The sequence below is a fragment of the Salarias fasciatus genome, assembly GCF_902148845.1.
Source record: "Salarias fasciatus chromosome 7 unlocalized genomic scaffold, fSalaFa1.1 super_scaffold_4, whole genome shotgun sequence".
NCBI lineage: Eukaryota > Metazoa > Chordata > Actinopteri > Blenniiformes > Blenniidae > Salarias > Salarias fasciatus.
The window spans coordinates 2,178,164-2,203,119 of NW_021941229.1; the positions used below are offsets into that span (position 1 = coordinate 2,178,164).

The 24,956-nt window shown below is 48.4% G+C and overlaps 2 protein-coding genes and 1 long non-coding RNA gene across 4 annotated transcripts; all 3 read right to left on the bottom strand.

Annotated features, from left to right (window-relative positions):
• Nucleotides 1–11,132: 11,132 nt before the first annotated feature.
• On the bottom strand, nt 11,133–12,027 carry LOC115382993 (uncharacterized). The gene is made up of 4 exons (XR_003930612.1): nt 11,868–12,027; nt 11,514–11,577; nt 11,300–11,436; nt 11,133–11,219 (listed from the first exon to the last, which is right to left on the bottom strand). It is a non-coding gene; the product is annotated as an uncharacterized LOC115382993 (long non-coding RNA).
• Nucleotides 12,028–15,873: 3,846 nt separating this feature from the next.
• On the bottom strand, nt 15,874–18,715 carry LOC115382990 (radial spoke head protein 3 homolog B-like). 2 transcript variants are annotated; one of them, XM_030084995.1, is made up of 8 exons: nt 18,528–18,715; nt 18,021–18,102; nt 17,797–17,938; nt 17,582–17,727; nt 16,887–17,090; nt 16,573–16,735; nt 16,161–16,247; nt 15,874–16,051 (listed from the first exon to the last, which is right to left on the bottom strand). In XM_030084995.1, the coding sequence occupies exons 1-8, from the start codon at nt 18,635–18,637 to the stop codon at nt 15,972–15,974; spliced, it is 1,014 nt and encodes a 337-aa protein (XP_029940855.1). In that variant the 5' UTR covers nt 18,638–18,715; the 3' UTR covers nt 15,874–15,971. The 2 variants fall into 2 exon arrangements, with proteins under 2 accessions (XP_029940855.1, XP_029940854.1); XM_030084994.1 differs by having other exon boundaries at nt 18,021–18,105.
• Nucleotides 18,716–22,822: 4,107 nt separating this feature from the next.
• Nucleotides 22,823–23,449, bottom strand: LOC115383379 (lys-63-specific deubiquitinase BRCC36-like). The gene is made up of 2 exons (XM_030085562.1): nt 23,432–23,449; nt 22,823–23,381 (listed from the first exon to the last, which is right to left on the bottom strand). The coding sequence occupies exons 1-2, from the start codon at nt 23,447–23,449 to the stop codon at nt 22,875–22,877; spliced, it is 525 nt and encodes a 174-aa protein (XP_029941422.1). The 3' UTR covers nt 22,823–22,874.
• Nucleotides 23,450–24,956: the final 1,507 nt, after the last annotated feature.

Consider the following 24,956-nt stretch of genomic DNA (forward strand, 5'->3'; position numbering starts at 1 on the left):
GCTTGCATACCCTGGCGTGGATCTCCAGCTGCAGGACCAACTGGCAACTGATGCTTTCCTAAAGGGCCTAAAAAATCAAAAGGTGGCCTATGAAGTCATGAACCGAGATCCATGCTCCCTTGAGGAGGCTCAACAGCGTGTGGAGGCCCATGAACATAACTTCAGAGCTACGGAGGGCCGTGAAACTGAAACAAAGAACCGAACCAGACGTGTTTCTTGGGCCAGTGATGGGGAACCCTGTGAAGATGTCACTGCTTCTGCTCGAAGGGTGCAGACCCCCCAGTATGTGACCTCTGAGCAGTTCACTGCACTGACCGACCAAGTGAAGACCCTTGTTCATGCAGTAGGAAAGCTACAGCTACAGTTTGATCATCTCCAGTCCACATTCAAAGAACACCAGCAAACTGGAGAAGCAGCTCAACTTCCCTCACTGCTGGAAAGGAAACAGAACCATCAGGTGCAACCCAGGAGAGCACGCTCCCAGTCACCAAGCCTGACCCGTGGAGCAACCGGCCCGTGTTTCAAATGTGGAGAAACAGGACACTTCAGGAGGGACTGCATGCGGTCATTGAGCCCAACTAATGTACACCACCATGGGGACAAAGACCTAGACCCGTGGTTGCAGTCAGGAGTGACACCAACCCAAGATCACCCATCACCAGGACTACAGATTGGCTGCACCAAAAACAAAGGTGAGAGTCTGCAGATTATGGTGATTGTGAACGGCATCCCCACACAGGCTGTGGTAGACACCGGAGCTCAGACTACAGTCATCTCTGAAGAACTGTACCAAGGTCTATCAGGTGAGAGTTCACACGATCTACACGACACCTACCTTCTTAATGCAGGAGTAGGAGAGGGCATGAAGGCAAAGTGTGGACTGAAAGTCACCTTTAAAATTGCATCCAGAATAATTGACTGGGATGTACATGTGGCCCCCATACGTGACACTGTTCTCCTGGGATATGATCTGATGAAGGCCCATGATGTTGTCGCTTACACCCGGGGCAAGGTTTTCATTGGTGACGAACTCGTGCCCTCCAAGATGATAACAGATGAAGCAGACTACTGTGTTGCCAGAGTAACCCTAGGGGAGACTACCACCATACCGCCTACATCTGAATGTGTTGTGTGGAGAGAAGTGACAAACCCAAAGCCAGGGATCCCAGCCGTACTGGAGCCCTTGAGCATTACTGATGCTGTGGCCTCGGGGATTAGTGTTGTTACCATGGGGAAGCGGGTCCCTGTCAGATTATGCAACTTCTCTACCAGCAAGGCAGCTCTGACAAAAGGAGCATGTCTTGGACTCTTAGTTGAGACTTATCCTGAAGAGCCATCATGTTCACCCAAGCAGAGTGAAGGGCCCAACATCCAGGAAAGGTCAGAAAGTGCTTCACCATTGAGTGTAGGGAGAGTAGTGACCATCTCTGATCTTCCTGAACATCTCCAAGGACTGTTTGGTGCTACTAGTGAGATGCTTAGTGAAGAGCAACAGCAGCGGTTCCTCCAGCTATTGCTAACATAGCAATCTCTTTTTGCCAAGAGTGACTTTGACCTGGGCTACATGGCTGCTGTCACTCACAAGATCAACACAGGGGCAGCCAAACCAGTGCGCCAGCCCGTGAGGAGAACACCACTTGGATTCCAGAATGAAGAGGAGAATCATCTTCGAGCCATGCTCAAGGCAGGTGTGATCACTCCATCCTCATCAGAGTGGGCCTCCCCAGTCGTTTTAGTACGCAAAAAAGATGGAGGAATGCGGTGGTGTGTGGATTACCGCTGCCTGAACAGCCTGACAGTCAAGGACGCATATCCCTTGCCCAAAATTGAAGAGTGTCTTGATGTTCTCGGAGGAGCCACAATGTTTTCAACACTTGACCTTCAGTCTGGCTATTGGCAGATAGCAGTGGATGACAAAGACCGTGAGAAGACTGCATTTGTCACCAAATGGGGCCTCTATGAGTACACCCGCATGCCTTTTGGACTCTGCAATGCCCCAAGCACATTTCAGAGAGCGATGGAGCTTGTCCTTAGGGGATTCCAGTGGGAGACGTTGCTCATCTATTTGGATGATGTCATTGTCCTTGGCAGAGGAGTGGATGAAAGCATTGATCGGCTCGCACAGGTTTTCAGTCCTCTCCACATCTACGGGTTGAAGCTGAAACCATCCAAGTGCCACTTGCTTCAGGAGGAAGTCCTCTTCCTGGGCCACATTGTGAGTGGTGATGGAATCCAGCCAAACCCAGCACTGATCAAGGATGTACAACTCTGGGAACCTCCAAGCAGTGTGCAGGAGCTGCAAGCTTTTCTCAGTCAGTGTAATTACTACTGAAAATTTGTCCCTGCATTTACAGAACTGGCAAGCCCCCTCCACCGTCTCCTAAAGAAGGGTGCCACATTCCTGTGGACAGATGAGCATCAGGATGCCTTCACACAACTGAAAGAAAAACTAACAACTGCACCAGTGCTGGGATACCCAACTGTGGGAGGAAAGTATATTCTCGACACTGATGCCTCAAGTCACAGTATTGGAGCTGTTTAGGCACAAGTGCAGTGGGGAGAGGAGCGAGTTCTGACATATGCCAGCAGTCATCTTACACCTGCTCAGCAGAGGTATTGCGTCACCAGACGTGAGCTGCTTGCTGTTGTCCGCTTCACTCGGCAGTTCCGCCACTACCTATTGGGCAGGAAGTTCCTACTGAGAACAGATCATGGCAGTCTTACCTGGCTCTTTCGGTTCAAGTCCCCTGAAGGTCAGTTGGCCCGCTGGCTGGAGGAATTGAGTCAGTACGACTTCGACATCGAGCATCGAGGAGGCCGCCAGCATTCAAATACTGATGCCATGTCGAGATGAACCAAAGAACACTCAAATGAATGTGACTGCTACCAAGCTGGGAAGAAACTGTCCGACCTGCCATGTCAAGGATGCAAGCACTGCCAGAGACTTCATGAACAGTGGGCAAGGTTCGAAGATGATGTGGATGATGTGGTGCCACTGGCAGTGAGGTGTGTCCAAACCGGCAGTGAGACGAGTGTCGATAACGTGCAGCCAATAGAAACAGGCCAGTCACCTCAACCTGTGTCAAGGATTCCAGAAGTTAACTGGCTTCAATCTGTCCACCCACAAGAGCTGGCTGAACTTCAGAAGGCTGATCCTGTCCTCTCCATTCTGCATGTTTGGAAAGAAAAGGGGATTCTTCCAACTAAAGATCAGGTGACACTGGAGAGCCCTGCCGTGAGGAAGTTCTGGCTCTGCTGGCCCCAGGTTGTGCAGCGACAACTATTCTCTATTCCTGGGAGAGAGTGGGAGCCCCACAACCAGTTCTGCTGTTGCTAGTCCCGGCATCCATGCAACAAGAAGTCCTGCGAGCTTGCCACAACCCGCCTCATTCTGGTCATCTGGGAGAAGCAAAAACCCTTGAGCGTTTGCGGCAGAGCTACCACTGGTATGGGATGGGTGAAGATGTTCGACTGTTCATAAAAAGGTGTCATCACTGCAACGCATGCAAGTCCAAGGGGCCAGTGAAACGAGCCAAGCTGCAGAGTTACCAAGCTGGAGCACCTCTGGACCGTCTCCATGTAGACATCCTTGGCCCATTTCCAATATCGAACTGTGGAAACAAATACATCCTCGTCATCATTGATCAGTTCACCAGATGGGTTGAAGCCTTCCCAGTTCCAGACCAAGGGGCAGAGACAACAGCAAAGAGACTTGTGTACGACTTCATTTCCCGGTTTGGGGCACCCCTCGAGTTGCACACTGATCAAGGTCGCAACTTTGAGAGCTCTCTGTTCCAAAGTGTATGCAAGCTCTTGCAGATCACCAAAACCAGGACCACTCCTTATCACCCTGCCTCCAATGGGCAGGTAGAGCGGTTCAACCGAACCTTGCTGCAAATGATCCGATGCTACGTGGACCAGAACCAGAAGAACTGGGACGAGCAGCTGCCACTACTCACCTCCGCCTATCGCAGCTCACAGCATGCAGTCACTGGGTTCACACCTAACCGGCTGATGCTCGGAAGAGAAGTCCATCAACCTCAAGATATCCAGTCCGGTGCGGCAGAGCTAAAATCTGACAGAATGGAGGTGACAGATTTCCTCTACAACCTGGAAGAAGGTCTAAAGGCGGCCCAAAATACTGCGAGAGAGCATCTTCGCACAGCACAGGAGCGCCAGAAGAGGACGTATGATGTACGGACACGAGAGCATTCCTACAGTGTGGGGGATTTAGTCTATGTAAAGGACGACACCAAGACAAAGGGACAAAGTCCTAAGCTTCAAGCACCTTGGAAAGGCCCCCTCATCATATCTGAATGCTGCAGTCCTGTGCTCTACAAGATCCAAGAGAGGAAACGCAGCAAGATAATGCATCATGATCGACTTAAACCATACGACAGCGACATGGTACCTGTCTGGGTTCAACGCATGAGGAGTCAAGTGTTGCAGAAATTCGAAGAGCCTGCGAAACAGTCACCAGAGTTGGATGCTTCATCCTTCGCAGAGCTGCTTCTACAAGAGAACATTGTTGGTGAGCCAGGAGACAATGAGACATCTCAGAAGTCATGTGATGGAGAGGAGATTCCTCGGCATGAAGCTCTGAACTGGAAGCAGAACCAGGAACAAGAGGTCAGAAGAACTCACGAGAACACGGTGAAGACCTCCAGTGGACGAGTTGTTCAAAAACCAGAGAGATACCGGAATTAAAGACTGAATGGTTCTTCAATTGATTGAAGTCATGATTCTGAGTTGCAAATTCTGAGAAGAGAGAAAAAAAAAAGTTCACTGTTTGAACTAATTGTTTGTGTTAATGATTGTAAGATTTGATCCGACTAAATTTTTCAGTTTTGCAAGATCTGTTTATTTGATTCACCTGTACTGAAGGAACTCAGTACTCCCGGAGGGGGGTAGTATGAGGCAGATTAATAATTAATAAGTTTGCCCTTCTGTGTTTTCGTGAATGTGTTATCCTTTATTATTGTTTATCTTTGTTACTGTTAGTGCATGTCACGTGAGCGCGCATGTAGATGTTGTCCGTGTTGTGACGTAACTGTTCAGTCTGTTGTTTGTTGTTGTACGGTGCTGATGGTTCCCTGCATGGACGGACTGATCTGCCGTTCTGTGTCTGAGCCAGACACCACAACCCAACCCAATCCATGGACGCCGTTGTAAAAGCCTGTTTTTGCCTTGTTTTTCTACCGAAGTAGATAAAGTGTTTGGAAAAGACGATCCTTGTTGTGCTCACTGCGTCAAACCCACGCACGGCCGGAAGAGGCCACAACACTCCAAGAACCCACAGCACAACAATACATAAAATGTGGTCTACTAAACATTAGAGCAATCGCCACTAAATCTCTGTTAGTTAATGACCTTATCGGTGACAATAACATTGATCTCCTTGCTCTAACAGAAACTTGGCTTCAGCAAGATGACTATGTGAGGCTCAATGAATGTACCCCTCCAACCTATGTTAATTTCCAAACAGCTAGATCAACAGGTCGAGGTGGAGGTGTGGCAGTGATATCGCACTCCAGTCTTCTTCTTAAACCCAAAACTAATGTTAAATTCAACTCTTTTGAAAGCTTAAAGCGATACTTCAACATTTTGGCAAATTGTTTAGTAAGTAGTTCCGTCTCAGCAATCTTCGCAAAAAAAGCACTCAATCTCGTAATTTTGCATTAATATTCCACAGCGTAGTGAATGTGCGGATTATAACGTGTCCACCAAACTGTTTTGGGGTTGTTGGATTGTGTATTTGATGAGTTTGACGAGGGAAGCAAATGTACCGTCCACTTCCATTATGTCCGCCGTGAAGCTCTCCTCAGACCCACCGCTGAATAAACAACAGATCGCCCTCACAAAAAAAGTAAGTAGGCTGTTCTAAATGACTAGGGAATTGCCCTAAATGGGCCAATTTGCCAAAATGTTGAAGTATCGCTTTAATACTAATGCTTACTTGTCCAAATTGGAAGAATCAAAAAGCTGTGCTATTAATTATTGTGTATCGACCTCCTGGTCCTTACTCTGACTTTTTAACTGAGTTCTCAGAGTTTTTAAGCAATATAGTATTGACTCATCACAAGATCCTTATAATAGGTGACTTTAACATCCATGTGGATGATTCTGCTGACAGTTTGATCCAGCCTGCATTTGCTGCATTATCTAGTGAACTCACAGAAATGAGCTTATTGACCAGTGGTGATAATAGTGATCAGTTTGTTGACAGTGCTATGCACTTACTAAAATCTGCCCTTGACCTAGTGGCTCCGTTGCAGCTGAAAACCAATCGACCCAGGCGCGTTTCTCCATGGTTTAATTCTGAAACCCGTGTTCTCAAACAAAAAACTCGGCAATTAGAAAGACTGTAGCGTAAATCTAAATCGGAACAATCTCTGAAGGCCTGGAAATGTAGCTTGCTAAGCTATAAACAAACTCGTTTTAAAGCCAAGACATTATATTACTCTTGTTTAATAGAAATAAACAAAAATAACCCTCGGTTTCTGTTCAACACTGTAGCCAGACTGACAAACAGTCATACTGCAGTGGAACCAGTAATCCCAGAATCTTAAACTGCCATGACTTTCTTAAATTTTTTAATGATAAAATCATAACCATCAGAGGTAAAATCAGTGAAACGCTTTCCTCAGATCAAGCTCCGGGAATCCAGCCACTGCCTCCACCTGAAATACCTGAAATACTAGATAGTTTCTCATCAGTAAATGGGGCTGAGATTACTTTGATTATAATGTCTTCTAAAACTTCGACCTGTCTCCTAGATCCAATTCCAACTAAGCTTTTCAAAGATATTCTTCCAGTTATCTTAAATACGATCATAACTATAGTAAATATGTCTCTAGAAATTGGCTATGTGCCACAGTCATTTACATTCGCAGTAATCAAACCACTGCTGAAAAAACCTAATCTCGATCCTGATATTCTAGCCAACTACAGACCGATATCAAATCTCCCTTTTATTTCAAAAGTCCTGGAAAAAGTCGTGGTTAAACAGCTTTGCCGCCACCTACAGGACAATAGTTTATTTGAGAAATTTCAGTCAGGATATAGAGCTTATCACAGCACTGAGACTGCGTTAGTTAAAGTCACTAATGACTTGGTATTGGCGGCTGACGCAGGTCTAGTCTCAGTCCTGGTTCTCTTAGACCTCAGTGCAGCTTTTGATACAATTGACCACAATATTCTCCTGCAGAGGTTAGAATGTGAGGTCGGCATCAGAGGAAAAGCCCTCTGCTGGTTCAAATCCTATTTATCTAATAGGTACCAATTTGTTCACGTTAACCAACAGTCCTCACCGTGCTCCCAGGTCAGTTATGGGGTTCCTCAAGGGTCCGTGCTCGGGCCAATTTTATTTCTGTTATATATGCTTCCTTTAGGGAACATAATTAGAAGTCACGATATCAATTTTCATTGCTATGCAGATGACACACAATTGTATTTATCTATGAAACCTGATCAAACTAATCAAATAGACAGACTCAGTGACTGTATCAGAGAAATTAAATCCTGGATGACTACGAACTATCTCCGTCTGAATCCTGGCAAAACAGAGGTCATTATACTAGGCCCCCATAAACTGAGAGAGTGTCTATCTGAACAGATTATCACCTTAGATAACGTCAGTGTATCCTCCTCCTCTACTGTCAGGAACCTCGGGGTCTTATTTGATCAGGATATCTCCTTTAAAGCACATATCAACCTGGCTTGTAAAACAGCATATTTCCACTTGCGCAACATAGCTAAAATAAGAAACATTATACCTAGAAGCGATGCAGAAAAACTCATCCATGCATTTGTTTCTACTAGACTGGACTACTGCAACTCCCTTCTTGCAGCCTGCCCAAAAAGTGCATTAAAAAACTTTCAGTTGGTTCAAAATGCGGCCGCCAGATTATTAACCGGAACTAGAAGATGTGAACACATTACTCCCGTTCTAAAATCTCTTCACTGGCTTCCTGTCGAGTTTAGAGTTAGATTTAAAATCCTTCTCCTGACTTACAAAATCCTAAATGGGATGGCTCCGACCTATCTCCAAGATGCTTTAACGCCTTATCAACCAATCAGAGCACTTCGCTCTCAAAATGCAGGGTTACTGGTGACTCCTAGAGTCTCTAAATGGACATTAGGTGGAAGAGCCTTTAGCTATCAGGCATCGTTTTTATGGAACCAGCTTCCAAGTGGTGTCAAAGAGGCAGACACAGTCTCCACATTTAAGGTTAGGCTCAAGACGTTTCTCTTCAATGCAGCCTATGATCAGGTCAGCTAGGGATTCTAAACTAAATTAAACTAAACTAAACTATCTAAACTACACTAACTAAATACTAGTTTAAATACTAAACTATCCACAAAGCTGCCCGAGGAGCTCGAATGCTGTGGGAAGTACGGTGCACTGAGCCCTGTCCTCTAATGTCTGAATGTTATTCCCTTTAGTCTGTTCATTGCTTTTCACCTGCTGTCCCCCCCTTCGAGGGGGAGTCTTCTCCAGTTTCAGTTGCTGACTCCACTATTACGAGGGCCTACGAACAAGCTCCGGCCGGACCGGGAGGACACTCCTGTCGGTGCTGCCCGCGGACTGGCTTCAGTTCTACTTCTGGGATCCGTGGTTCTTGTGCTGGACCGTCCAACGGACTGTACTCAACATAGTCCTAGACTTTACTTCTTATTGTCTCATGCTAGCTGTTGCCAAAGCTGTCTGTCCCTGGGAGAGGGATCCCTCCATATTGTGGTTCTCCCCAAGATTTCTTCTTTTCCCACTGGGTTGCTGGAGTTTTTTCTTGCCGGATGTGAGGGTCGAAGGCGGTGGTTGCTTCGTTTAGTCTTGTTACTGTGAATTTGACATATTAACATTATGCTTATTCACTGTTTTTATTTTTACCAACCAATGTAACATCTTGAAGCCTCTGAGGCAGCTGTTGTTGTGATGCTGGGCTATACAAAAATAAATTGATTGAAATTGATTGATTGACAAAACGTGCAAACTCCTCAATGCACCTTTAAATAAATCTCACAAAAAGAGAGAGGGGAAAAAGCATCGTTCAAAACACTTTTCCCAGTAAATCATTAATTGTGCAGAATAATTAAAAAAAATGAGGCACCGACAGCCGAGAAGAAGGTGAACAGAAATGAGAAGACTCGGGCTGTTTGAGCGTCCCGCCAACGTAAACAGTCATGATTCACACAGCACCCCTCCTTTCCATAACACACACACACACGCGCACACACACACACACACACACACACACACACACACACACACACACACACACTTCATGAGTGTAAGAAGAGGAACACACTACGGTTCCTCATCAAGCCCTTTGATTTGCAAATCGGATCGCTTCCTCCATATTTACATTCTCATCCAACTAAACTCTTCGAGTCAAACTGAGGGTAAACAGAAGTAGGGACCGGCGCAGTCCTGCAGGTCTTCAGAACCACGGATGAGGAAAAGACTGGAGTGGCGGCCTGCTTCAACGAGACCAACTGAAATTCATCCAGCTTCCTGCTGCAAAAACACTAAGGGAACAAACAGCTCCGACCAACCGGGCCGCTGTAAACGAAAAAGAGACGGTTTCCCTCTCGCTGTGATGGGAGCCCCTGTTTGAGGGACGTTAACATTTTACTGCTTCTGGTTCTGGTTCCGTAGTGGTTCTGGGTCCAGGCTGGCCCTGAAACGAGGAAGCAGGCCGGCTGAAGCTCCTGTAAACCTTCTTATTTCATGTCTCATGAAGGAAACATGTTAGCTTGTGATCCAACAAACGGCCTGTAACAGAATGATTCATTCAGACACCGCTCCACTCTAAAGCTAAAACACGTCTTCATGCTCTCTAAACCCCACGTCAATCGAAACGCTGACTGAAGCTGATGCTAATTCTGACGCTAGCTAAAGAATCCAATGCTAAAACAGCTGACTCTAATCTTGATAAGAGCTGAAGAAGCTGATGCTAATCTTTGCGTGAGCTGAAGCTAACACCAATCTTGACTGACAGCAGTGTGAAAATCAGTTCGCCGACACAACGCGGCGTTATCACGTGAAGCTAACAGACCTCACCTGTCGACAGCCAGCTTTGAAAAAAAAAAAAAACACTTTCCAACATGGAAATCTGTGATATAATTATTTTACGGCACTTTGGTAAATATTTGATTTATTTTCCTGAACAGTTAGGATTTGGTGAGCAGCAGCAAATGAAATTAGTGCGGCCATGTGGAACAGAAATGCCTGAATTAACTTCTGACCCCGTCAGAGAAACAAGGTCAAAGTAAGTCCAGTCTTTCACTCTGAAAGACAGAAACGTCCCAGGATTTAAATATCTATTTACAAATGTGTGAACGACTCAAAACGTCCTTAAGACCTGGGTTTTCTGGTTACTGTGCAGTCCTGAAGTCAAATCTCATCTGTGTCAGTTTGTGCAAAACAATCACGTAATCAAGTGATAATCCAGGCTACCAACGGCATTCTGGGTAACCGGCGGTGTGTTCAGGGACCACCGTCTTGCACTTCCAGCATTACAGACATCAGTGTTGTTGCTGAACGGAGTCCGAACTGAGAAGGAAGGACGGCTGAACACACCCAGGAGCGGCTTGGTCCGGCGTGGAACCCTCAACCCCGGTGGCTGTCCAGCCTCAGCCAGTGCAGGCCCTGCCGGGTGTACCGCACCATGGAGCTCATGGCTGAAGAGAGGCTCAGCGGACCCAGGACGGCGTCCAGCTCCGACAGCACACACACACACACACACACACACACACACACACACACAGTCTCATATTTCTATCCTCGTGGGGACCGTCCATTGACTCCCATTCATGTCTAGCCCTAACCCTAACCCTAACCCTAACCCACACCACAACAAAGCCTAACCCTAAAGAAATGTTTTTGCACTTTTACTTTTTTCAGTAACAACAACATGGTCAAGAAAACACTGTTTCTCCTACTTAGGACCGGAAAAAGGTCCCCACAAGGCACGTCGTTCCACGTTTTGCTATCCTTGTGGGGACATTTGGCCCCGACAAGGATAGAAATACAAGAACACACACACACACACACACACACACACACACACACACACACACACTTCTTCAGTCTGTCTGGAAAGCTTGAAAACACGTGAAGTGCTACACGGTCCTCTGCTTCTCACCATAGAGACAAGAAGTCCTTTTCTGAGGGAGAGGAGGAAGACTCCCCTGAACTCTTCAGCTTCAGCACGAACCTGCAGAGGAGGCAGGAAGTGGCGTTCTGAACATCTGATACGCAGCGCAGCGGGCGCTCGGCCACGGCGGCCGGTCATACTTGAGGAGCTCCACCGTCTCCGCAAACATGGTGTAGGAGGACGTAGAAATCTGCGGGTCCTTCTCCATGGCGATGCCGCTCTCCACAAAGAACATGGCCGCCTCCAGGTAGCTGAAGGCCTTCCGGAGCTTATCCGGCTGCAGGGCGGGAAACAAAGCGGGGACAGCAGTGAGTCCACAGAGCAGCCGCAAGACGCCAACAAGAGGAGCTCTACCTCTGCGTCTGCTCTGTGCTTCAGCCGTTTGGCCTCCTTGATGTAATGCTTGACCGGATAGCGCCTGCAGGAGGAAGCGGACACCCGGGTCAGTCTGCCGTCTCCACAAAGTCTTGGAAATAAATGCAGAAGCAGTGGGAACTGCTGTGAGGCTCCGTGCTGCAGCATCTCTGGGCCTCACGGTCTCACTCTGCTGCTCTGACTCCGTCCCAACGGAACAACACACTTCTGTGAAAAGCTTTTCATTTGCTGATAAAACTCATTCAGAAGTGTGGGCGAGAGCCGTCTCTGCTCTCAGGGTTTTATTTCCACTGGTCAAACACCTCCTGAGAGGAAAGCTGTTCCTGGTCTCACCTCTCCTCCGGCCTGAGCAGCGGCCGGTTGGTCAAAGCGTGGCTCGTGGGCTGTGAAGGCGACGGGGCGGCCGGGTTCGTCTTTGGTGGCTTCTGCTGAGCACAAGGCACAGTACTGACGACAGATGAAAGCCGTGGTAATTACCAGTACGTGCGGTCAACGCTGAAGACCTTTGCCCTGAGTGGACGCTCGGTGTGTTTCCCGCCGCTGTTCTTCTTCTTCTCTCTGCTGGAGCCTTTGCTCCTCGCCGGTTCCCCGCTGGACTCGGGACTCCTCCCTGAACAGCCGCTCTGGGGCTTTGTGTCCTTGAAGGCGGCGGGCTGCTGTGAAGTCTTCCTGGTCTTCTTCCTCGCCTCCGCTGGCTTGTTGGACGTTCTGCGGAGGAGGATCAGAGCGCTCGGTGAAGAGCAAACGAACCTGGAGAACAAGCCGACTGCTGGAGGAGGCCTACTCTGGTTTAGCAGGAACAGTTGGGGTACTGCTGTTCTCCAGCTTCCGTTTCTTCCTGGGGACGGCGGGATGTTCCACGTCACCCTGGAAGGAGACAAACCGCACATGAAGACAGACCGGACTGGGTTCACGTCCAGCAGCACCGGGCTCTCCCTCACGTTGGGCGTTCTGTGCCTGCTGCTGGTTTTGGCGTGTCTGGCAGAGGCGTCCCCTCCGTCTGCCTCCCTGACCGCTGCCGAGGGCCTCACGGGGCCGGGGGCCCCTGGGGGGAGCTGCTGGGGGTCTGAGGGACTCTGGAGAGCAGGCTCAGGTCCAGCCTCACCAGCAGGGACGGAGGACTGCCGCTCAGGCCCCGGCTGGCCTTGGCCGTGCGGCCGGGCTGCTTGAGGCGCTTGCGGCTGGCTTCACAAGGCGCTGCTCTGGACCTGCTGCGACTCCCTGTGTCTGGAGGAGCCAGAGAGGGCGGGCCGGGCGGAGCAGGACTCTGGGCGGGGCAGGAGCTCCGGTCTGGATGTGGAGCACCACATGATGGACAGAGAGCCGGCGGGAGGACAGAACAACAAGACGTCCTTTTCAGACGGATTTGAATGGACACCTTGTCCTGGGAGTTCCCGCCGAGTCCGACTTTCGTCTTGATCTTGGCTTTGTCTGTGAAGCTGGAGTCTCTGGTCTGAGCGGTCGCTGCGGCGCCCGGACCGCCGGCTGCAGTGCTCTGTGACGGTTTCCTGGAACCGCGGCGTCCGTCCCCATCAGCAGGGACGGCTTTCTGGAGACCGTGCTGCTGGTGTCTGTCCGGAAGGTTCTCGCTGTGCTGCTGGGGACCGCCGAGGTCGGGGGTAGACTCCGCTTGGTGTGAAGAACCCTGCGGCCCCGGCTGGCTGCCGGGGTGGGGGGGGGGGGGGGGGGGGGGGGGGGGGGGGGGGGGGGGGGGGGGGCCGTGGCCTTCAGCGCCGGAGCTCTGCTGGCTGGACCGGATCCAGTTCCCCAGCTGCCAGTCGCCACGGCCCAGAGCCGGGCCATCAGGCAGCTTTCCATGCTGCTCTGCATCACACACACTCAAGCACACACACCATGAGGAAACGTGCAGCATTTATACTGACGACACACAAAACCCAGGAGCAAGACGCCACCTGTGGCTGGTCTGACGGTGGGAGTGGCTAATCGGCGGTGCGTTCACTGTCCGACTCAGACCCAGAGCTGCTGTCAGAGTCGCTGGAGCTGCCAGTGTCTCTCCTGCTGGAATGTCCTGCTTCTGAGGAACTGACACACAAACACACACATAAACCCTATTGGTCAAAATATAAAACACCTCACTTAAAAAAACAAAAAACAAACAAAAAAAAAAGAAAACAAGGTTTGCTCTGAACACAGTTTCAGTTTTAAAACATTTTAAATGTTGGTAATCAGATGCACATAATTAACTGCTAATAAGTGTGACAGTTGTAGACGCAGTCTCCGGTGTCTCATACATGAGACATCTCGGTTCATACATGAAAAAGCTGCGCGAGCTCGGAGGCCACGCCCCCTCACCCAGAGGCCACGCCCCAAACTGGCTGAACTTTTATCAGCTTGGCCTGGAGTGTGAACAGACCTAAAGAGGAGCAAAGATGCAGCAGGGGATTCTTCAGTATCTTCTGCTCGGCGGTTTAAAACACGTCTAAATACAAAACCAGTCTTGAGGAGTCACCTACTTCGAGGAAGGTTTTTGCTTGAGGTTGGATGAAACCGAAGATGAAGAGTCATGATTTCCTGGAAACAGATGTAAGCCAAAAAAAAAAAAAAAAGACCTTCTCAGTGACTCAGAATTTTGACCGAGTCTGATCAACACCAACAGTAAAATATTTTCTGAACCCTGAATAAACCTGAACCTGGCTGAACAGTCTCTACACCTGAAGTGGAGTCCAGCGCTCCGTCTCTCAGCAGGTTCATCAAACTCAGTCTCACCCTGAACCGAGAGTCCATCTGCTCTGAGACAGAAGTGTTCGGGTCCACAGCAGCTCATTTGAGCTGGTTTAACTCGGAGTAGCTCCACCTGGAGTTTGGTGCGTGAGCCGCAACTTTAAAAAGACGGTGTGGATGAAGCCCCGGTTTGACGAGTCGCCGTGGCGACGGGGAAGCAGAGGGCTCCGTGTATGGCAGCTGGCTCCACTGGTGTGTGAATGTGTGAGTGAATGGGTGAATGTGATTAGACTGATGTGATTAAACACTGTGGGGCTGCTCAAGTGGCAGAAAAGCCTCATATAGTGATTTAAGAAGGCTCCGTCCTGCACCACAGACCTGCTCCGCAGCAGTTTGTAGATGGTGTGATGCTTCCCGCCTGGAGCTGAATGTCAACAAATGATCCACGGTTCACCAGTCCAGACTGTAGAGGAATACAAATACCTGGGCACTGTTTTTACACCCGGCCGAGGCGCTCCTCCGACATCGAGGGCATCTCCAGGAAGAGCCACCGGACGATGCACCCACTCAGAAAACTGAACTCATTTACTCCCAGTCAGAACATCTTCCTGACATTCTGCCACAAATTCAGAGAGTGTGTTTTATTCGGCCTGGCACGTCGCATTCTCAACACACGCTTTGTTTTTCTTCTAAATTATGATTATTGATACTTTATTAACAGATGTATATGCGAGAATATAAACTATATATATGAACTGTATACAAGTGATTACAAAAATAGATAAATAAATGAATTAAAATAAATACAGTTCACAGGCTGTGTCCCGTCTTTGAGTGGCCTGTATGACCCAAAAAAGGAGAGCAACATTTACTCCCAGCGCTGTTCTCTTCCTGAACTCTAAGGGGTCACAGTAACTTTAAACTTGTACAATACTGACCCGTGTGCAATATTACAACGTCCTCATTTGAAAAATACAATCCCTCCAATAGACCCATTCTTTCCTTTGCTCACTGTGCAGTATCATCATTCTGCTGTTTCGAGCTGGTTGTTTTCAATACTGGCTGTTTCCAGTGAACATTCAGCCTGCTCTGTTCATAATGTCTCTGGCAGCAGGCCTGGTTCTGCTGCTTCCGTCCACCACACCCCGGCTTTATGTTCCTTTCACTTTTGCTTTTCTTTCCAACAATTAATGTTTTATCTGAATGTGATTCTGATAAGTTCAGTTTCTGCTTCACTTTCTAAATGAAGAAGCTCTTTCAGTTTTCATTGATGTACTTCACTTTCCATTTAGCTATTTTTGGGATATATCAACAAAAAAGATGAACAAAAAGTTAAAAGTCCAACTCCTAAAAAAAAGTGGGATGCTACTGAAAATTTCATTTGACTCAAAACAAATGCAACGATTCTCAATTAATAAACCCAGAATCTGAGAGCTTTTCCCAAGACATCAGCTCATTCTTAATGTGATGAGCGGACTGTTTCATCATCTCACTGTTTCCAGAGTCATCAGAACTGTTAATGCGTTGAAATATTTCACTTTTTAGGAAACTTAGTCGAAATAATCATGAGTCATGTGTCCAATTTGTTTCTTCTTTTGTTTTGCGAGTTAAATTTATTACAATCACGTGGTTTTTCTTTCAGCTCAGAGATGGTCCGTTTAAAAAAACAAAACCAGCTTCATGCCTCACGTCCACACACTGATGCGTTCCCATGCAATACACACTGAAGCTAAAGTTGTCATCATTTTGGAGTGTTTACGGGTCGTTTGTGTGTTGCTGTGCCTCCAGCTCCATGAAGGCCTCCACTCTTTTCCTGCAGACGTCTTGTATGAGATCTGAAACAGGACAGGACGGGTCGGTCATGATGAACTTCCACCAGAGGAGTTTATGAAGCAGAAGCTACTCGACATCCTCTGAACGTGTCAAACGGCAGTAATCACTCACTGTCCAGCGTCTGCCTCGCTGTAGATCTCTTCCTCAGAGTGTCGTTCACCTCAGCCATGAGCCACGGGAAGAAATTAGTCTCAACATCTGCAAATCAGAAGCATAACTGATGACATCTTGAGCACAAAACCACAGCTGGGAAACAAATATATTGTTGCTGCACATTACAGATGAAGAAAAATATAACTCTAAAAACAACTTTTAGTTGCACCCATAACCAGCCTTAATACAGTATTTTTCCAAGAAAATTCAGCGAATTTTGAATATTTTTTTTCCTCCAGCAAAGCACTGGTGAAGCAGCATGTCCTCATCCAAGATGGCCGCCACACTGGCACATGCTGTGATTGATAAAGTCTGTCTGGGACTGACTGAGGAGAGTCTGTATCTGTACTGAAGTTGTCCTGAAGCTGACCTCTCTCCACGGGGTCGTAGAAGAAGCCGTGACCTCTGAGGGAGCTGAAGACCGCGGGCTGCAGGCCGGCCAGGTACTGCTGGGTGATCGCCCGAGCAGCGATCTTCTCCGCCGTCTCCTTTTCTTTCCTCAGCACTTCTTTCTGCTGGGCTATCCTACGTTCCTGAAGTCAGAAGAAACACACGGTGGCTTAAAACCACAGTCCTGTAAATCACTTAATCTGCGGCGTTCAGTCCGGTCTGAAGCGAAGCTGGAACTGAGGAGGTCTGACGTCTGAGCGCTGGATCATCAGAGGGTCTTCTGTAGCCACGTACTCTCTCCTGGCTGTGGCGTCTCTCCTGCTCCTGCAGCCGCTGCACCTCCGCCAGTCGGCTGTTTCGCAGCTCTTCGAAGGTCCTCTGCTGGGCCTTCAGACTGGCCAGCTCCTCCTCCTCCATCACCTCCAGCAGAGACTGCTCCATGACCTTCCCCACCAAGACCTCCAGGACGGGCTGCACCTCCACGTCGAAGTCAAACAGCTGCAGATCATACATTCATCCAGTGTTTTCTTGATGTCTGGGGGGAAATTCTGTGTAAGTGCAGCACATGATGAGTATTTTACAACTAGTGTTGAGCCACACTTTTCCTGCTTGTATTGCTCCAATAAGAGTTTTACACATTTTATAAATGTTTCACATGAATGCAGAATTAATCAGGACTTTATTAACTCACTACAGCCTGTTCTTGTCACATCCAGTGTGTTTTTCTACTGAACCATACTGCAGGACGGCAGGATAATCCTACCAAACAGTGCAGATGTGCCAACAAGGCTTCATTTTCAACTTCTGATCAATAAATATGAGTGATTTTAATCTTCTTTAACTTTACAGCCAAGTTATGAATAATTGTGTTTATTCAAACTAATTCTAAAAAGTCACACACGTCAGAAAGTCCCTCAACAACCCTCCGGGGTCAGAGGCTCTGAGAGTGTCTGATCAGTGAAGTGTGGAATGAAATCAGCGCAGCCTACGTCTCCCTCCTCGATCTGAGTCGCCACGTCTTTGCCGGATTTGGCGGGGACGAAGAGCGGAGACGCCGGTCTGTCCAGGAAAGCGTCAGTCTGACACTCCGCGTTCTCAGACACAAGGACCTCGCTCAGCTCCTCCAGGTACCGCTCTGAGACATGGAGACAAGCGTTAGGACGAGGCCCGCGGGCCAGAGCCGCTCCGCCGTTGTTGTGAGCACCTGTCTGCATGTGCACGTGTTTTCTGCCCAGCAGGGCTTCAGGGCTGCTGCCTCTCAACTGCTCCCTGGCTGCTCTCTGAGCCGGGCTCCTCTGCCGGACGGCCGGCTGCCTCCGGGTCTCGGCGGGGTCCGGCCGACCCGTCTGGCACGAGCACACCGCAAAGAACACTGAGAGGCGAGGCCGGCCGACGCAGACGAAGCTACAGAACGAGGATCTCACTCACCGGAGGCAGGACGTGTCGGCCGTAGGTATTCCCTCTGACCACACGCCGGTCGTACATGATGTTCCCATGAGCACGCTGCATGCTGCTGTCAAGACAGTGAGGCTGATCACTTCACTCAGGAGACTCTGGCCTCTGCTGGTCTCCAGTGGAAAATATGAATTATTCTGCTTCTGTCACACCTTCTCCTCATCTCCTTCACATTATAATATAATCCTAACAACCACTGCTTCTGTTTACTGAACTGACAATAAAAAAAGAGCCAGTTCAGTCATGGGAATGTTTGTTTTTGTAAAATTAACCTGTGAGAGTTTTTAGAAGACATCCCCTGATCTTAATGTTCCTCCTGGAGCCCTCTGGTGGCCCCCGCCCCACAGTTTGACAACCAATGCACAAGTAATCAAACAGTACCTCACAAGCATATTTGATCCAGGATACATTTATATTCAGTTTACTGAGTTTACTGAGCCCCCCCCCCCCCCCCCCCCCGGTGGCCATGGTCAGACTCACCGTGCGGGCGGAGGCTCCCGGTAGCGCGGCCGGCTCTCCACCGCTCTGGGCCGGCTGGAGAAGCTGTACAGTCCGCCTCCGTCTCGGCGGTGGTGCGGAGCAAAAGCCATGATTCTCTCAGTTCACTGATCCGACTGAAGAACGACGAAACCGGCGGCGCCGAGCGAGAAACGAGGACGCGGCGACTAATGTTGTAGCAACGGTATCCAGGAAGTAACCCTCCGTCACGTCACACAACCGGAAGCGGAAATAAAGGAATGATTATTAATATTTTGTTAAAAAAACAACACAAAGGGTGAAAAGGTAGTTTATCACAAAACCATATATTATCACTTCATGGAATTCTCTCCATAAAAATACAGCTCAGTAAAGAGTTTTTTGCTTAAAATGTACCTGATAAAGCATTTTATGAAAATGTACAGAATAAGAGAAATATTGTTCATTCTGTTCGTTACATCTTTTCTGGCATCGAGATCCACTATCAAACTGTGGACGTATGTATAAAACTTCATGCAAATGTGTTATTTGAGCTTTTTTTTAAATGTATTTATGTATTTATTTATTTATTTTGTTTCTTTAACAGAGGAGATAAAGGAAAAGTCCGTTATGAATCTATTTATTGTAGTAAAGTTTTACATTCATAAATATACATCTATAAACCATGAATCTCTTCTTTTCTGTGTTTTTCAGGGAGTTTTAACTCAACTTTAAATCGATTAATGCCTGCAAAAATGAGAAGCAGGAACAGACGCTGAGCGTGTGTGTGGAATACAACTACTTTGATGAAATGGAGTGTTCGTTTTCATTTTCTTCCCCTGGCACCGCTGTAATATTGTGTTATGTTGCAGGATGTAGCGTGACATACTTTGGCAAATGTTCAATTAGTTTCAATAAATATTAAAAGGCAGCCACATCCTGCAGTCCTCACTGATGGGGGTCAAGGGTCATGTTCAGGGACCGACTGTGGTGGCCTGTCGGCTGTGGGATCCAAACCTCTGATATCAAGTCTTCATCTCCAGCCTCAGGAGGTCAAAAATACTTACAGTAACTTTACTCCCAACCACCACCAGGGTGGCTCATCAGGCCTCCCTGAAGTCAGAACAGCTCTGTCTCTGTCTTTCCTCTGAAAACTGCAAATTCTCACTTGTGGGACTCATCAAGGTTTCTCATCTAATCCAAAAATATCCTCCAATAAGACAGAGCAATGGTTATACTCATCTTTTTGTTCAGCTATGCGAACACCAACCTGCTTCATTTAGAAGAGTCCAACACGTTATGTTTGAAGTTGAGCTCTGTTGTATTTTCAACTGAAAGTCTTTTATTCACATTTATTTTACATTCAGCTCTAAACATGTCTGTATTTCTGTTTAAATCAGATTATTCCATAAAATCCAGTCAGTCCATAAAACAAAACATTAGTTCTTGAGGGCTGCTGAGCTGATTAAACATGAGGAAATCCACCTCCAGCACATCTGTTATGATCTGAGGCCTGAAAGCTTCACAGACTCAGAGGAGTCAGAATCACTGTGACAACAGCACAAACTGTACAGTTCATTTGAAATCATTCCCTCTGTCTTAAAGCTGAGAGCAGTGAAACACGTGTAAATTACCCTCTAATCATCACCAAAATAACTCCCGTTTGAAGATTAAGGCCAGATTGTGAATTTTGTCAGAGTGGAAATGCACTTTGAGGAGAAGAGTGTGAAAGCCAGGCTGGTCCTGAAGGTCTTTAAACGAGATCTAGAAAAAAGTGAACTCCATTCAGTGAATAAAGGTTTTAATCTGGATTTCCAGCTCTGGATTTCTTTTTTTTTTTTTTTTTTTTTTTTGGTTCCCTTGTCCTGTTCGGTAGCTGGGGCGTGCAATATTGTATGATTGTAGCCTTTTACTATCCGAACAGATTTTAATATTAGCAGCAGGAGGAGACTGAGTCTCCTCCTGCTGCTGCCTTTATTTAAAGCTGGCATCCGGCATGGCTACCGGACAGGACCGGGACGGAAACGCTCAGAGAGCAGGGACAGAAAGAGAGAAAGATAAAGAGAGGGAGAACGGAAGGGGGGGGGGGGGGCACAACCTATGTACAAAGTCACAATACAAAACAGTGTTGTCGACGCACCACACGCAACCTAGAACAATCCCAAACCCCCAATCTAGACAACACCAAAACAGAGCCGACAACCAACACAGAAAATTACAGAACCATACATACATTTTTTTTTTTTTTTTCCCCCCTTTTTTTCCAAACCATATTAGTGAACAGACCAGGCCACAAAAATAAAAGGAGGTGTAGGGGAGGAGGGAAATGCAAGGACACCACAAACCGTATTTTTTTTTTTTTTTTTTTTGAATATAGCTAGTCGTAACTAGTAGTAAACTAGGGGCGTGCATCAAGAGAGGTCTGCTACAGATCACCATTAGTCTAACCACCACAAGAAGACAAGGTAACCCAGTATGTAAAGAGTGATTAAAGATCAACGTGATCATGTGAATATGATGGTGACAGTGATGGTGATAGTGATCATGCATATATGACCTCTGACCTCTGAGAAGGCCAGAAGCAGGCCAGAGAGGCCCTCAGAGCCCAGACAGCCGGCGGACATCACAGAGCCCGGATCCAAGCCGCCCCCCCAGGCAGACGCCCACGCTCCAGTCCAGAAACGGGGCAGAGGAAAGCCCCGGCCGGGGACCCCGGCAGTCCCGGGGCCCGGGCCCCGCGGAGCCATGACCGGCAGGAGCCGGTCCACCCCGGGCGCCGGACGCCCGGGGCGGGCAGGGCCGAGAGCCCAAGGCCCAAGAGCCCAGGAGCCAACCCCCCACCCAGGCGAAGGGCTATGACCCACCCGGGAGAACCAGCCCACACGGGCGGCGACCCACCCCGGGCTAGTACACCCCCCAGCGCTCCGGCCACGCACCCCGAGATCCAGGGCATCACCCCCCCCCCACCACCCCCCACCCCCCCCCAACCCACCCCACCCCACCCCCCCACCCCACGACCCCCACCCGGAACCCACCCCCCCGCCCGTCCCCCGCCCGGCCCACCCCTCTCCCGCCTCACTCCCCCCCGCCCCAACCCAACACTCATACCCACTCACTCATACTGACACACACACATGCACACACGCACACACACAACCACTCATCCCTAAACCAAACGCACACACACACACACTCACATTCCAACACACTCACACCCTCTCACGCACACGCTAACAAGCACGCGCACGCACACGCACACGCACATACACACACACACACACACACACACACACACACACAGACACACACACACACACACACACACACGCGCACACACACACACACACACACACACACACACAGTCCATCCTACCCCAAAACACACTCACATTCCCGCGTCATCCAACTGTCACATCCTGTGGGAGACACCCCCGGAAGGCAAGGGAACACCGAACCCCACATCCAGAACCCCCCGCCACCCACAACTGCCGCCCCCACCCCCCCACCCCCCCGCCGCAGACAGGTATGCACCCCCCTGAGCCAGCAGCCCCCCAAACCACAGCCGCTCCAAACCCCCGGCCTGTGGGGAAAACAACAGCCCCCCCCGCCCCACCCCCCACCAGAAGGAATCTGGAAACGGGGGCGCAGAAGACCCCATTGCCCTCCCTCCCCCCCCTCCGTCTCTTGAGTGTTGATGGGAGTATATGTTGTTTGCGATTAAAATTTGAGGGTCAGTAACCACACCGTGCCGCGAGTGAGGCCAAACGAGCAGTCTCATCCACCTGAACAGCCCCACCCCCGACACAGCGCGCCAAGACCCCCCGATGTGTGTGTTTGTATGTATTTGGTCGTGTTAGATGACTAAGTGCAATTAAGACTGAGAGGCGAGCCACTGAAGGGTGCAGTGATTGGGGCCACTTAGATGGCCCCCTCCACCACACCCAACTTGATAAGCCCGCCTCCCAAAGCCCTACGTGTGTGTGCATGAGAGCGGGGGGAGAGGGGGGTCCGGGGATGCCGCAGCACCCCCGTCACCCAGGAGCCCCCCGATGAAGGACAGGGCCAGGAGCGCCACCCCCCCCCCCCCCAGGACCAGGGCGGACAGCGACCATGGCCAGAGAACCACCGACCCAAGAAGCACACACCCATCATGCATCAGGAGGAGTGAAGGTGAGGACAGACAGGGGGCAGCAGAAGGACCCAGACCCAGGGACCCAGATCCAGCTCTGGATTTCACAGTTCACATTCAGTTTGTACAAAGAGATCAACAGAAGGCAGAGGCAGAATGTGGTCCAGCTGCAGGTCCACGACGTCCTGCTGGTCCTGCTGGTCCTCCACCGGCCGGTCCTCCAGAGGAGCCCTGCAGCGGACTCACAGAGCGGCCAGCTCCCGCTCCAGCCTCTCCTTCTCCCGCTGCAGGTCCACGATGCTCTGCCGGTTCTGCTCCAGCCGGTCCTCCAGCCACTGCAGCAGCGGGCCGCTCACCGCCGACATCTGGCTGCACAGGTTCTTGGTGAAGACCGAGCCGTTGTGGATCTTGGTGACCGGGTCCAGGTGCGCCAGGCTGTGGATCTTGCGGTAGGTGTCCTGCTCCTCCTGGCACAGGATCCGCGGCAGCTCCACGGCGGACTCCAGGCACACCTTGCCGATGGCGTCGCGGGGGACGACGTGGACCGGGATCTCCACGCGCTCGTACTCGGAGCCCTTCTGCGCCTGCACGGACCGGAAGCAGGTGTACAGCACGCGGCCCGTCTTCGTGTTCTTGTCCTCGATGAAGCAGGAGAAGATGAGGCCCACGAAGCACTGGTCCAGCATCTGGTACATGGCCTGCGTGCGCAAATAATAATATACAACAAAAGAAAAGATGAGTAGAAAAAGCTGAAGGTGGGAGCATACATATTAAATGAGTACATTTCTGGAGATCTGACTGCTGATGATCTGCGCATTCTTCCAGTCCTTAAGCGTCTTCAGGGAGCGATAATACAATTTGAACTCATTCAGAAAACATAAGAAAACAGGGGCACTTCCTCTCCATTTGCAGCAATGAATATGATATTTAGCTAGAAGGAGAATGATGTTTACAATACTAGGTGACGAAGAGTCCAAATTATCCATGTACAACAGAACATTTGATACAGTAAATGGAGGGAGATCAAGTTTCAGGTTAATCCAGTTATGAATGTCCTTCCAAAAGTCTCTTGAATAGTGAGGATCAAAAAACAGATGGCAGATGGTTTCAGTCTCCTGGTTCCAAAAGGCACATGGGTCAACATGAAAATTAAACCTTCTTTCAAGAACTGTCCAACAGGATAGAAACTATTTATAATTTTGAAATGAGTCTCCTTCACTTTTGGAGAGATTGGCCATTTAACACATTTGGAATGAGCTTTAATTCGTAATGTACTATCAACTGAAAAATCCAATCTCTTGAAAGAAGTTCTGTCACAATCATAGTCGATAATATTCCTCATCCCTTCATTTATGAACTTATTGTTGCATTTATAGCTAATTAGGTCACATCCATTAATCTTTAGTTTGGGAAGGGAAACTGACACATTGGAATAGAAAAGCGTATTTTGAATTAATTGTATCAATGACTGTGGGATCGATCTACACACCTTGTTAAAAACTTTTTCTTCACATTCAAAATGATATTTTTCCACAAAAGACACCAGATTAAAAAATTTACCATTTATATCCAATAAGTCATTCACAAACACAACTCCACTGTCGTACCAGTTTTGCATAAATATTGACCTTCTATTCGACAAAATGGTTCTATTGTTCCACAGAGTCGAGTTATGAGGTGTAAAGTTATGGTTGAATATCATTTTCCAGAAATGAAGAATTTGTTTGTGGTAGTTCGATAGATTAAGTGGTATTTTGGCAACCTCAAAATCACAACAGAGCAGAAATTCTATTCCTCCTAATTTTTTAAACAATGAATTTGGGATGTGGAACCACATAGAGTCTTTTTGCATGAGAAAGGATTTTAGCCATTTGATTTTAAAAGTTCCCACCATGGCTTCAAAGTTGATTCCACCCTTATGGAATCAGCTAAAGCCTGCCAGAACAGCTAAAGCCTGAAAAGGATATGGCAGAGTTAATAATAAATAAGTAAGATACGATTTTAAAATAAAAAAGTAATATACGATAAAAGTTCATCATAAAATAGAATAAAATTACAGAAATGATGATGGAAATCAGAGGACTATAAAAGATCAGTTAAAAGCCTGGCTATTACTATTGCAACAACACATCATCAGTAGGGTAAAACTAACCTGTCTCACGACGGTCTAAACCCAGCTCACGTTCCCTATTAGTGGGTGAACAATCCAACGCTTGGTGAATTCTGCTTCACAATGACAGGAAGAGCTGACATCGAAGGATCAAAAAGCGACGTCGCTATGAACGCTTGGCTGCCACGAGCCAGTTCTCCCTGTGGGAACTTTT